This window comes from Peromyscus maniculatus, chromosome 21 (genome assembly GCF_049852395.1).
Source record: "Peromyscus maniculatus bairdii isolate BWxNUB_F1_BW_parent chromosome 21, HU_Pman_BW_mat_3.1, whole genome shotgun sequence".
In the NCBI taxonomy this organism is placed as follows: Eukaryota; Metazoa; Chordata; class Mammalia; order Rodentia; family Cricetidae; genus Peromyscus; species Peromyscus maniculatus.
In genome coordinates, this window is record NC_134872.1 from 2,584,019 (window position 1) to 2,597,585 (window position 13,567).

Sequence of the window (13,567 nt, forward strand, 5' to 3'; positions counted from 1 at the left end):
TTTTTAAGCTAGAGGTTTGCTGAATGGGTCGCGGCCCACAGGTTGAGAACCACTGCTCTAGAGACTAAGGGGGTGTCGTTAGGATTGTCACACACCAGCATGCCCCAGACCCGGGGCGGGGGGCTCTGTAATGGAACTGCTTGACATGAAACTGGTAGGGACCAAAAATCCATACTCTGGAACCTGAGTGACTTGAACCCCCACAGGCAAGTGAGGAAAAGGGTGGAGGTCAGTCCACAAGCAGAAGGCCTGTCTAGCATGCATGCGACCCTGGGTTCACACCTGAAAAAACAAAGGTGTCACTAGCCACATGTGGCTACAGAGTCCCCCAGATGTGACCAGGGAGGATGGAGAAGGAAATGTTCAAAGAAGACGGTGAGCAGTCAAGGGTGCAGACGTGTTACAAACCACCCCTCTTCAGGGAACCAGGCTTCCAGCCGCAGCCCAGCTGCGCCCCTCTCGTTCTCCACGAATCGCCTGTCCCTTCCCTGGAACTCCTGGGCCTGACCCTGCTCCCCGATAGTGCCTGCAGCCCACAGTTCCCCCGACCCCACTCCCTTTCCCAGAACTCAGTTGTCTGAAGCACCCAGCCTGCGGCCTCAGCCTTTCCTGCCTTCGACTGAAACAGTAGCATCTTCTAAGCCCTGGGGGCTTCCCCAGGCCCCAGCCCCGACCTAGAACCCGCCCGCTGCCTGCCACACTGCCGCTTCCTCTATAAAGGGACCCAAGCCGCCGGCGCCCAGGACCCCGCACAGCAGGTGAGCCTCTCCTGCCTCATCTCTTTGGGCTTACCCTGGTAACAGGCATCCCCCAGATCCTGCCTCTTGACTCGGACCCCTGCCCTTCCTGTGCAGCCTGCCCGGCCCCCCAGCCTGGTCCCCGCGGCTTTGCCTTTTGGTCTGTTCCCGTGGCGTCTAACTCGGCCGTCTGTCAGTTGCTCTCTCTGCTCCTGCCACCCTGTCTGATTCTTCCGTGTGTCTTTCCTCTTCCAGTCTCTTCCTTTCTCTTCCTACCCCTGCTCACTTCAGGGTTTCCCTGCTTGTGTCCTGTCTCTCAGGGTGGCTCTCTCAGCTGGGGGTAAGATCTGTCTTCCGCTGTGTGCCCCGCCTCCACGACACACACTCTCTCTCTCTGCAGGTTCTCTCCATGACACCACTTGGACGGCTCTACCTCTTGAGGGTGCTTGGCGCCCCCCCTGTCTTCCTTCTGGGGCTGCTGCTGGCCCTGCCTCTAGGGCCCCAGGTGAGGCAGCAGGACAATGGGGGTGCTGGGGTGGCCTAGCCAACCCGGAGCCTGAGAACCCTCTCAATTCTGTTCTCCCCTAGGGACTCTCTGGTGTTCGCTCCTCAGCTGCCAGGATAGCTCATCAGCCCCCTCAGAAGCATTCGACCCGTGGCTTCCTGAAACCTGCTGCTCACCTTGTTGGTAAACTTCTGCCTCCAGAGGTCCAGTCCCCGTCTCTCCTCCTTCTCGCCCAGGGGCCCAAGTGATCACCCCATCTCCCCACACCAACTTCTCTTACCCCTGAAGACAGGCATCCCACTCCAGCCACCCCAGTTGTCCAGTGCCCGATTCCTCAGGGTTGGAGACCTCTGACCTTGACCCCTCAACACCTTATGCCCTTTTCTAGGACACCCCAGCAAACAGAACTCCCTGCTCTGGAGAGCAAACACAGACCGTGCCTTCCTCCGACATGGCTTCTCCTTGAACAACAACTCCCTCCTGGTCCCCGCCAGCGGCCTCTACTTCGTCTACTCCCAGGTGGTCTTCTCTGGGGAAAGCTGCTCCCCCAAGGCCACTCCTGCTCCCATCTACCTGGCCCATGAGGTCCAGCTGCTTTCCTCCCAGTACCCCTTCCATGTGCCTCTCCTCAGTGCACAGAAGTCCGTGTATCCGGGGCTGCAAGGACCGTGGGTACGCTCAATGTACCAGGGGGCTGTGTTCCTGCTCAGTAAGGGAGACCAGCTGTCCACCCACACAGATGGCGTCTCCCATCTACACTTCAGCCCCAGCAGCGTATTCTTTGGAGCTTTTGCTCTGTAGAATCTAGAAAAATCCAGGAATTGGATTCCAATTGGATTCTGACCGTTTCAAGGGTCACACCGCCTCTCCTCTGCCCATCCCCACAGTCTCAAGCCTTCCCCACCAAAACCACCCAGAGCTCTCACAGAAGGAGTCTGAGGCACTCCAGGGGGACCACATCTCCCCGGGGGCCACCCCCAGATGTTCAGCTGAGGATTCAAGCCTGCCTAGAAGTTCCTGCCTAGAGCAGGGTCTCTGTGGGTCTGGGTGGGGCAGAGACCTGGATGAGGAGAGACCGATGTGGGGAGGTGCCTGAGGACAGCGAAAGGGAGACTATTTATGAAGGGCAAGGTTAAGTTATTTATTTATGGAGACAAGAAAGAGGAGAGGAGTGGACACCAGGTGACATCGAGGTCCCAGGCGCAGGGTGAGGTGGCATCAGGAGAGAAGCGGGTGTGAGTGACCAAGGCGCTCACAGAAGGAAGACCAAGGCTCGAAGGGCATTGCTTGGCTAGACGCCCTCAAAGAGCCTTCTGCACCAACGATACCCAATAAACCTCTTTTCTCTGAAGTTCTGTCTGCTTGTGTCTGTCTATTCAGGATTGGGGGAGAATCTTCTTTGACTCTTTAAGGAATGGAATAGGGGACAGAGGCCTCAGATAGACCACGGGCTGTGGGCAGAACAAGGAGATAAAAAGGAGCCAGTGGCTCCCAGAGACATGGTGGGTTCATGGGAGCCAGGCAGCTCCCTGCTGGAGGAGACCCAAAGGATAAACCAGGGAGATTAAGCCAAGGGTGTGGAGACGGTGGAGGAACGAGGGATCTGGGTGGGAAGGTGTCCAGGTCTGGGAGGGTGGAGGAAGGGAATCATTGGAAGATGTGGAGCCATAAAGGCTGAAAGAAACCCCGGAGGCAGGGGCATGGAACATGGATGTCTGAGGAGACAGGGCCACACATCAAGACTACATGGCAGAGGCTTTATGAAGAAAAAAACAATCCCTTGGAAGCCGAGACTGAAAGCATCTGGAGCCCGTGGTCAGAATGAAAGGAGAAGACTTGCCTCGTGGGGTCCGTGAATTCCCAGGGCTGAGTTCATTCCCTCCGGGGCTGTCCCATACTTGTCCCCGCTACTCCCAGCAGCCCTCCCAAAGCCGGTGCACACTCCCCATTCTCAAGCTGCTGGGCCCTCAGCCACTTCCTCCCCAGAACCCAGACAGAGGGCTTCCCTCTCCAATAAGCATTTCTTCCCCCTCGCCCACCCCGCCCACCCCCGTGCATCCAGCTGTCAGAAGCACCCCTAATGCCAGCTTCTACCCCCATGGAAGCCCCATCTAGAAGTCAAAGGGAAAAAGACAGAGACGTGGTCTCTCTGCAAAGTGATCGACAATTATTAGCACCAGAGGACAGAGAGGAAATGGGCTTCAGCTCCCAGGGTCCTGCACACACAGTTAGTGATTGGCCCAAGATTGCCACAGAATTCTGGTAGGGAGGGGGAGGAGATCCCTTGATGCCTGGGTGTCCCCAACTTTCCAAACCTCTGCCCCCGCGATGGAGAAGAAACCGAGACAGAAGGTGTAGGGCCACTACCGCTTCCTCCACATGAGATCATGGTTTTCTCCACCAAGGAAGTTTTCCGCTGGTTGAATGAGAGCATTTCCCCGCCCTCTTGCCCAAGGGCTGGCTATAAAGGCAGCCGTCTGCACACCCAGCCTGCAGAAGCTCTCTCAGCGAAGACATCAGGGGACCAGCCTGGAGGGAGAACAGCGACTCCAGAACACCCTGGAAATAGCTCCCAGAAAAGCAAGCAGCCAGCCAGGCAGGTTCTGTCCCTCTCACACACCGGCCCAAGGTTCCACAGCTCCCTCCGGAAAGGACAGCATGAGCACAGAAAGCATGATCCGCGACGTAGAACTGGCAGAGGAGGCACTCCCCAAAAAGGCGTGGGGCCCCCAGAACTCCAGTCGGTGCCTGTGCCTCAGCCTCTTCTCCTTCCTGCTCGTGGCAGGGGCCACCACGCTCTTCTGTCTGCTGAATTTTGGGGTGATCGGCCCCCAAAGGGAAGAGGTGAGTGCCTCAGAAGCCTTCATTCTCACTCAGGAAGAAGCAGGGCAGAAGGGCGAGAGAAGGAGAGAGGTGGGCTGAGGAGCACAGGCAGTGTGGAGGAGAATGGAGAGGCAGCCCATGTGGAGATGGTGGCAAGAGAAAGACAGAGAGACAGACGGGACCTCTGACCCACGCACCAGTTCACTAAACTGTTCAGTGGACGCGTGGAGGAGGGATGAATGAATGAATGAAAAAACATGTGTACATATGTAGAGATGTGGAAAGAGATTCGGGATGTGGCCAGAAGGATGGGGAAGAGGCCAGCGATAACGATGGCAGAGATGAGGAGGCATGAGTGATAAGGAGAGAGATGAGGGGAGATAAAGTGAGATCTAGCACAGACAACAGAAGAGATGCTGCAGGGTGGGACGAATGAATGAACAGAGGATGAGCGTTGAAAAAACCCAGACACGGGAGCCAAGAGAAAGAGCTGGGGGCTTCTCCTTTGCGGGTGACTCCTCAGCTGCTGGCTGCTAACCTTGTCCTTCTCTTCCTACACAGAAGTTCCCCAACAACCTCCCCATCATCGGCTCCATGGCCCAGACCCTCACACTGAGTAAGTATCCCCCAGCCTCTCTTAAGGTAGGGTGGCGGCAGTTAGACCTGGGATGGAAGCAGCGGGGAGAACGTACGGCTTTGGTTTTGGAGGAAAGGGAATGGGGGTCCAAACAGACAGATGCTGCCTGGGAGGCCTAAGGGTCTCATCTCTGCCTTTCTTCTCTTCCCTTCAGGATCGTCTTCTCAAAATTCGAGTGACAAGCCTGTAGCCCACGTTGTAGGTAAGAGCTCTATGTGTGCGTCCTGGGGACAAAGGGATGGGATTTGGGGGTCGAACCAGGCTGAGAAGACAGCTTGTGAAAGCGTGAAAGGGAGGCATCCAAAAGCAAGGGCTCAGTGGGGTACTCAGGACCTTAAGGCCAATGGGATGTGGGAAGACAGAGGGTGCAGGAACCGGAAGTGAAGTGTGGGTAGAACTTGAGGCTCAGGATGTGGGGTGTGAACTAACAGGGTCACACTGACTCAACTCTCCCTCCCTCAGCAAACCACCAAGTGGATGAGCAGCTGGAGTGGCTGAGCCGGCGTGCCAATGCCCTCCTGGCCAACGGCATGGATCTCAAAGACAACCAGCTGGTGATACCAGCAGACGGGCTGTACCTCGTCTACTCCCAGGTGCTCTTCAAGGGCCAAGGCTGCTCCAACTATGTGCTGCTCACCCACACGGTCAGCCGCTTTGCTGTCTCTTACGAGGACAAAGTCAACCTCCTGTCTGCCATCAAGAGCCCCTGCCCCAAGGAAACCCCCGAGGGGTCTGAGCTCAAGCCCTGGTACGAGCCCATCTACTTGGGAGGGGTCTTCCAGCTGGAGAAGGGAGACCGACTGAGTGCTGAGGTCAATCTGCCCAAATACCTAGACTTCGCAGAATCCGGGCAGGTCTACTTTGGAGTCATTGCTCTGTAAGGCAGATGGATGGCCATCCATTCTCTACCCAGCCCCCGCGTTGACCCCTTTATTGTCTACTCCTCAGAGCCCCAGTCCAACTTACTAAGTTCTAACTTAGTAAGGGAATTATGGCTCAGGGTCAGACTCTGAGCTCAAAATGTTCAACAACTATAACACTCAGAAACACAAGATGCAAGGATAGCGGCCCGGACTGTGGGGTTCTCATGAACCACCATCAAGGATTCAAACGGGCTTCCAGAATTCCCTGGAGCCTCACATGTCCATTCCTGAGTTCTGCAAAAGGGGATCAGGCTACCTCTGGCTCAGAATGCTGCTGGAGAAGATCTCAGGCCTTCCTATCTTCGGATGTTTCCAGACGCTTCAGCGCCCAGCCTTCTTCACAGAACCAGCCCCCTCTATTTATGATTGCACTTATGACTATTTATTTATTATTTATTATTTATTTATTTGCTGATGAATGTATTTATTTGGAAGGCCAGGGTGTCCTGGAGGACCCAGTGTTGGGAGCTGTCTTGAGACAGACTTGTTTTCTGTGAAAACAGAGCTGAACTTTCAGCTCTTCCCACCTGGCCTCCTGGCCTCCTGGCCTCCTTTTTGCTTATGTTTAAAACAGAATATTTATCTAATCCAATTGTCTTAATAATGCTGATTTGGTGACTAGGCTGTCACTACATCACTGAACCTCTGCTCCCCAGGGGAGCCGTGACTGTAATCGCCCTACGGGTCAGTGCCAGAAATAAAGATTGCTTGGAAAAGAAATACAATTTCTTCCTTGGAATTAAGTCCGTATCTGTCTCTCTCTGGAGGTGGGAAACCAACCCCTAATGTCCTCTCTCCGGAGGGGTAAGGTCTCTGGGTCCAGATCTCAGTCTACATCCCTAGTCCTTAAGACCCCAAGGAACAAAACCCAGCCAACATCCCCCACCTGTCCCCGGAAACAGGGGCCTAAACCTAATTACCTTGGCCTCTGGGCATGGGAATTTCCCACTCTGGGAATTCCAAATACCTGCTGGGAAAGTACTGCAGTTCTTTCCGGCTGTTGTGGCTCCCATGGAGCTGGGGAGGAGCCACATTCTCAGGTACCTGAATCACAGCCAAGGAAGTTCCAGAGCTTCAGGTGTCTGGACTCCAAACACTAACTGTGCCCCCTCAACCATTCGACCTCCCCTCTGAACAGAGACAGAGGAGGGACGGTCTACGCGGAGAAGACCTAACCTTTATCTGCGCCCCTTTCTGTGCTGGACAGGCCAGGCTCAGCCAGCTCTGCTCCCTCCCAGCCATCAGCAACCTTGTTCTTCCCATCTGAAGATGAGGGGAAATGTTTGTAAAAGACATAGGGCTAAAAGTGTGGTTCTGCAGTGTGCATGGGGGGTTGGGGTGGGATGCTCAGCGTATGGGATGCCCTGAATTCAAACCCACGACAGCAACGGCAGAGAAAGGGAACTACGTGGGTGAAGGGGCCATGGCCGGCTCTGGTTTCAGCAAGGTTTTTGACAAATGATGAATATGTGAGGTGGGTGGATTAGAAAGAGAAAAACACCTTGTTTAAATACTTTGTTTTTTTAAAGAAAAATTACTTAATCACAATGCAGGGCCTTGGATTTGATCCCAACACCAATAATAATAATAATAATAATAGTAATAATAATTTCTTATTGTTGCTGTTATTCAATAGTACCTGCTGAAGCATGTAAGGCTGACTTTGTGCAGAATAACAGTTACTGGTGCAGAGACTGGTAGCGTGTGCAGTGAGGGTAAGTGGGTCTGAAGAGGCAGCGGGGTGGGCGTTGGGGAATGGCGAATGACTAAGAGAGGAGAAAAATCGGGGTAGGGGGACTGTGTCTAAACAGATCAGACGAGACGCTTGTTAAGACAGGCCAGGTGATCAGACATCACCCCAGGGCTGTGGAGGATGACTGAGGCGATCAAATATGGGAGAGGGAGCTTGCTAACCCGACTTAATGGGGCTTTTCACTAGAACTAGCCTTTACAAGGGAGGCAATGACTAGGTGTAGGGGGTTCAGAAGCCTGGCTAGACTTTAGCCAGAGTTGGTCACCCTCTCACCCCACTGGTGCGGGCAGGCAAAGACAAATAAGGAGCCATGTGTAGCCACGCCTTTAATCCCAACGCTCAGGAGGCAGAAGCAGGGAAATCGTTGTGAGTTCAAGGCCTGTCTGGTCTACATAGAAAGTTCCAGGCTAGCCAGGACTACATAGGGAGACCCTATTTCAAAAGAAAGGAAAAGAGAGAGAGAGAGAGAGAGAGGGAGAGAGAGAGAGAGAAGAGGAGAGGAGAGGAGAGGAGAGGAGAGGAGAGGAGAGGAGAGGAGAGGAGAGGAGAGGAGAGGACAAGAAAAGAAAAGAAAAGAAAAGAAAAGAAAAGAAAAGAAAAGAAAAGAAAAGAAAAGAAAAGAGGAATTAAAAGTGGAACCCCAGAAAGTGGCAGCCCTAATTGAGCTCACGGTTGGTTGGGCCTTTCTTCACCCCAGTAGCCAGAGAGGGGAAAACCAAGCACGTGGTTTAACGCTGGCTGTGGGGTGACCCACTCGGGTGACCTACATAGAGCCTTGGGTTCCCCTCTGTCTCCTCCAGCCATGGCGTGGGGGGACTGCTGTTACTCATCTTAGGGGCCTCCCACTTACCCAACTTTGTGTGTGGGGGGTGCCTCAAGTGTGAATTCAGGGTGAGGACTTTCCGTTTCTAGAGAGGACCCCAGGGCATCAGTTTCCTCCATGCGCTCCTCCTCAGACACCAGTCTCCACCCACTCCCTCCTCCCCAGTGTTCAATTTTCTTCCTTAGTCGGCCCCCTCAATGTGCCTGGGACTGACCCCTTAAAGAACAGCTGTCGGAGCCCGTGGTGGCACACACCTTTAATTCTAGCGCTCAAGAGGCAGAGGCAGGTGGATGGATCCCTGTGAGTTTGAAGCCAGCCTGGTCTCTACATAGTGAGTTCCAGGTGAGCCAGGGCCACATATGAGACCCTGTCTCAAAATAAATAAAAGCTGTCAGGAAGGCAGCACTTGGAGAGCCAAGGGGCCCATGGCGCTTGGTTCTTCAGTCTTCGGGAGTTTTTCTCTCTGGGAACGAATACTGTCTACCTTCCCCTCACTGTGAGGCAGAAGCCAGGAGAAAGGGGGTATGTGAAGGGTCTCATGAGTGTCCTGGTGATCAGGACGCTGAGGGAAGTCTCGGGGTTTAACTGTCCCTTCTTCCCCTAACCTGGACCCTTGGCGTTAGAGCCACAGGGGCTGGGTGCAGCAGGGGTCCACCGTTCAAAGCTAGGCCATCCACCCCTGCACGCTACCCTGAATCAAACCACGCCTGCATCTTCGTGATGGCGCTGGCACAAGCCAGCACAGTTTACATTCTTTATTTTCAAAATTCATGTCCTACAGTTCCCCCTACCCCACCCCGATCATGACGTCCCAGGCTCCCCGACGCTCCGGACATCATGATGCACACATTCGCACCGTCAGTCGATTCTCCAGGGGTGCAGACGGCTGTCACCCCACCATCACCGCCCCGAAGAAGGTCTTCCCTCTCCTGTAGTCCACCATGTCCGGGTGACTGATGTTGACGTACACCCTCTCGCCGCTCCGGATCTGCACCAGGCCGCCGAACCCCACGCTCGTGTACCACAAAGACCGGTACCCGACGGAGTCCACAGCAGGGGTCACGGTCTCTGCGCCCTCCAGCAGCAGCTCGGGGGAGCCCCGCCCGTAGGCGCCCCCGGCGCGGTACAGGGCGCTGCGCAGAGTGAGCGAGCGCGCGCGGCCTCGGCCGGCAGGGGGCGCCCTGCCCCGGTACCCGACGTGGCAGTAGAGGTAATAGATGCCGTCCCGCGGCAGCGCCAGCCCGTCGGTGCTGGAGAACTGCACACCGCTCCTCAGAAACGCTTCTTCTTGGCTCGCCTCCCAACCGAGCCTTTGCCCGCTCATCCAAGCGCCTGCAGAGAGGGGCACGCGTGCGATCTCGGGCCGTGATCTCTAGGTTGGGGACCCGGGTAGGGTGAGCGGCACTCAGCGCGGAGGGGCGGGGTCTTTTGCACTTGTGATACTCGGCGGAGAGCGGCAGGAGCTACCTCCCGAGGAGCCTAGAGTGGCGGGATCCTGGCAGGGTTTTACTTGTTTCCAGGGAAGTCAGACAGAGAGAAAACTTGGAAGGGGGGACGCTTCAGGGGCAAAAGGTGGTGGAGGATTTGGGAAAGGGCCAGCAGTGTCATAGCAGAGCCAGAGGACCCTCACTCGCTGTGGGGGTGCACAGCTGGCACTCTTCAGGTCTGCCAGATGCTTACCTATGAGGTGGGCAGCAGGAAGCTCGGGGCTGAGATCAGTTTCTGGCTCCCCCTTTGGCAGTTGTTGAACCCCTGGATCTGGTGAAGAATCCACGGCTGGAGACAGGGTGGTCACCCTTGCAGATGCCTCCTGAGAGAACTGTGCAACAGGCCCCTGGGATGGGGAGCCTAGATTCCCGGAGGATATCGGGGTACGCAGACCAGGGTCAGGAGTCCCTGAGAGGCTGGAGGGTGATGGCAAGAGGCAAGATGGTTTGGTGTCATCCAGTCGTTTTCGAGCCTGCGCTCCTGAGCCAGTGAGCCTCTCCACCTGGATGTAGGGCCATAGTGCCCAGAGTTCAGATTTAGCTGAAGGCAGCTCCACCCCTCCCCGCATAGAGCCCAGCCCTAGGGCTACCTCCAGCACCTTGCTTAGCGCACGCACGTCTTGCTGGAAGGCAGAGCAAGCAAAGCCTGTGCTCTTGGGCAGAGAGACAGGCACCTGGGTATCAGGAAGAGACAGCAGCCAGGAAGGGGCTTGCAACATCAGGGCAGGACTGCATGGAGAGCAGCAGAGACAGAGCAGACATGCCCCGGGGGAGAGCCAGCGGAGCCAGGGAGGCAAAAGCACAGCCAGAGGTCAATGAACTTCCACGAGTGTGCAGCCCTCTGGCGCCTGCTGCAGCCACTCACCCGTCGTGCCTGATCCTGGGGCACCAAGGCCAGCACAGCCAGGACAGTGATGGGCACTGCCAACAGCAGGGTCACCAGAGAAGTAGCTCCTGCTACAGCCAGCAAGAGGCAGCCCCTCCCCTGGGGTCTCCCACCCTGGCCCTGCAGTCCCCGTGCCCCCATCCAGACTCAGCACCAGGACAGGGGGCAGGGGCTTTCATACCTCAGGGGGTAGGGCCACCCCCTCCCTGCAGACCCACACACCTGCCGGGGACTTTCCGAACACCCCTGCTCCCCTCACACAGCTTCCTGTTTACCCGGAGCTGGGGCCAGGGCGGGGTAGCTGGATGCCTCGGTTCTCTGAACTGGGGAAGGAGACAGGGCAGAGGGAGGATTTCAAGGTAAAGGTGAAGGGGGGCTTGGCAGAGAGGGGAAACGAAGCCCAGGGAAGGAAGGTCGCTTGTGGAAGGCCAGGCAACGGGGACTGTCAAGGCCAGGCAGGATTCCAGATATTTCATGTGGTCTGCATGCCTCTGGACCTCACAGCCCAGTGCTGGAGGGAGAGCTGCACACACACACACACACACACACACACACACACACACACACACACACACACACACACAGATTAGGAGATCGAGTAAGAGGCCAAGTAGGGTCAGCTGAGTGTCTGCATCCCTGAAATGGCCCTATCCCCAAACTGGTTGACCTCTTTCTAATTGCATTCCCTAAAACTGAGTAGGAAAGGCAGAATTAATCCAGTCCACAGTGATTCGGCTTCATGAAGGGGCCTCAGCCTTGCTCTCTCTGAGGAGGGGCCGAGGTAGCAACACATTGATGGAACACTGCCGGGGTACACTCCGCCTCAAGGGATTCAGTCTAGAATGAGCCTCGTCCGTTAGGAAGCGCTCACTAAGTGATCATAAATGAATGACAGACAAGCAGTTCACTGAGTTTAATGAACAGCAAGAACCGAACTAATGGAAGAGGTGGCTGCTGACTGGAGTCTGGGGAGACTAGGTCTGAGGAAGCTGGACCAAGATCTCAGGTCATCTCCCTTCCTGATGACCCTGCAGCTCCCGTGTCCCAGTCCAGACTATGTGTTTGGGTGATGATATCAATGCAAACACTAATAGAATATAACTAACAGATAGCACTGAGAAGGGGCTGGCCGCCTATTACAGTCTTTATTATACTCTCCATTTAATCTCAACACCGAGGCTCAGAGAGATTAAAAAACTGTGGCTGGGATGGGAGGGGAGCTCATTGACAGAATGTTTGGCTACTGGGTTTGATTCATATATATATATATATATATATATATATATATATATATATGTATATATATATTACTGATTTCAGATTTTTACATTTTACTGTATGTAAATTTTAGCTTCCTGTGGCAAGAAAAAAATGAGGAAACAAATACTGAACTTGAGCAGTTTAGAGGTAACATGTAGTAATGCTTGTTACTTGGAAAGATACGAGAAGTAGCCTGGGGATGTGGCTCACTGGGTAGAGTGCTGGCCTGGCGTGCACAAAGCCCTGGGTTTGAGTCCTGAATAAAGCAGTGTGGTGCAGCACTCGGGAGGCAGAAGCAGGTGGATCTCTGTGAGTTCAAGGCCAGCCTGGTTACAGAGTGAGATCCAAGACAACCAGGACTACACAGAGAAACCTTGTCTAGAAACAAAACAAAACAAAACAAAACATTTTTAAAAAATGAGATGGGTATGTGATTCAGCAAACAAAATGTTGTCTGTAGATCTAGGGCAATGGTTCTCAACCTTCCTAATGCTGCAATCCTTTATGGTTGTAGTGACCACCAACCATAAAATTATTTTGTTGCTACTTCATAACTATAATTTTGCTACTGTTATGAATCATAACGTAAGTATCTGATATGCAGGATATCTGATATGTGACCTCCCAAAGGGGATCGCAACCCGCAGGTTGAGAGCCGCTGATCTAGTTGATAAGAACAGTTTACGGGGGCTGAAAAGACGGCTCAGCCGTTAAGAGCACTTGCAGCTCTTGCAGAGAACCGGGGCTCAGTTTCTAGCACCCAGGTGACTCAAAACCACCTGTAACTCCAGCTCCAAGGGATCCAACACTCTTCTGGCTTCTGATGATATTTGCACTCATGTTTGAGAGACATGAACACAAACATAATTAAAATAATAAAAAAAGAATAAAAACAAATCTTTTGATATATATATATATTTATTGTAAGTTTTTTTTTCTGTTTTTCGAGATATTTGAATTTTGCACGTATGTGTGTTTGTGTGTGGTGTGTATGTGTATGGTGTGTGTGTATATGTGTGATGTGTATAGTGCATATGTGTGTGTGTGTGGTGTGTGTATGTGTATGGTGTGTTTGAGGTATATGTATGAGTGTGTATGTGGTGTGCGTATGTGTGTGGTGTGTGTGTATGTGTGTGTATTGTGTGGTGTATGTCTGGTGTGTTTGTGGTATGTGTATGAGTGTGTATATGGTGTGTGTATGTGTGGTGTGTGTATGTGTGTGGGTGTGGGTGTGGTGTATGTGTGTATTCTCGAGTGTGAGTGCATAGAGAACAACTTCAGGCGCCTGTCCTGGCTTCCCCCTTGTTTGAGACAGGGTCTGGTGTTGTCTTCTCTGCAAACTCCAGGCCGGGCACTCCCTATGATCTTCCAGGAATCTTCTTTCTCCCCTCCCCATCACAGCAGGAATATGGAATTTCAGAAGTGGTCTCCACAGCCATCTTTACGTGGGTTCTGAGGACTCAGACTCAGGTCTCCATGCTTGAACGGCAAGAGTTTCCACCAATGGAGCTATCTCTACGCCCAGTGTTTGAAATTTTAATAAAAAACTAAGGTGTAGTAATAAAACTTAAAAAAGAAAACCACTTAAATGTGCCCTGTGTGTTCTGCTCGGGGCACCCGGGCAGGTGTGGTGTGGGAAATAAGTCCCACAGGAAACATGAGCAGCGGAGACCCAGGCACCAGATTCACTTATCCTCTGCCTCCATTTTAGCTACCAGCCTTCACAGACTTGG

The 13,567-nt window shown here is 53.7% G+C and overlaps 3 protein-coding genes across 5 annotated transcripts; 2 read left to right on the forward strand and 1 right to left on the reverse strand.

Moving 5' to 3' along the window:
* The first annotated feature begins 1,028 nt into the window (after positions 1-1,028).
* Lta (lymphotoxin alpha) lies at positions 1,029-2,589 on the forward strand. Its single transcript, XM_006995234.4, has 3 exons — positions 1,029-1,242; positions 1,326-1,425; positions 1,631-2,589. Exons 1-3 carry the CDS (start codon positions 1,147-1,149, stop codon positions 2,041-2,043), a joined length of 609 nt encoding a protein of 202 aa, XP_006995296.1. The 5' UTR covers positions 1,029-1,146; the 3' UTR covers positions 2,044-2,589.
* Positions 2,590-3,749: 1,160 nt separating this feature from the next.
* On the forward strand, positions 3,750-6,607 carry Tnf (tumor necrosis factor). Its single transcript, XM_006995235.3, has 4 exons — positions 3,750-4,086; positions 4,627-4,681; positions 4,857-4,904; positions 5,165-6,607. Exons 1-4 carry the CDS (start codon positions 3,901-3,903, stop codon positions 5,581-5,583), a joined length of 708 nt encoding a protein of 235 aa, XP_006995297.3. The 5' UTR covers positions 3,750-3,900; the 3' UTR covers positions 5,584-6,607.
* A 2,315-nt stretch (positions 6,608-8,922) lies between these two features.
* On the reverse strand, positions 8,923-10,790 carry Ltb (lymphotoxin beta). Of its 3 annotated transcripts, none has more exons than XM_015988740.3 (3): positions 10,288-10,534; positions 9,882-10,191; positions 8,923-9,533 (listed from the first exon to the last, which is right to left on the reverse strand). In XM_015988740.3, exons 1-3 carry the CDS (start codon positions 10,405-10,407, stop codon positions 9,091-9,093), a joined length of 873 nt encoding a protein of 290 aa, XP_015844226.2. In that variant the 5' UTR covers positions 10,408-10,534; the 3' UTR covers positions 8,923-9,090. The 3 variants fall into 3 exon arrangements, with proteins under 3 accessions (XP_015844226.2, XP_006995300.2, XP_006995301.2); XM_006995238.4 differs by lacking the exon at positions 10,288-10,534 and adding an exon at positions 10,554-10,789 and having other exon boundaries at positions 8,925-9,533; XM_006995239.4 differs by lacking the exons at positions 8,923-9,533; positions 10,288-10,534 and adding an exon at positions 10,554-10,790 and having other exon boundaries at positions 9,737-9,953.
* Positions 10,791-13,567: the final 2,777 nt, after the last annotated feature.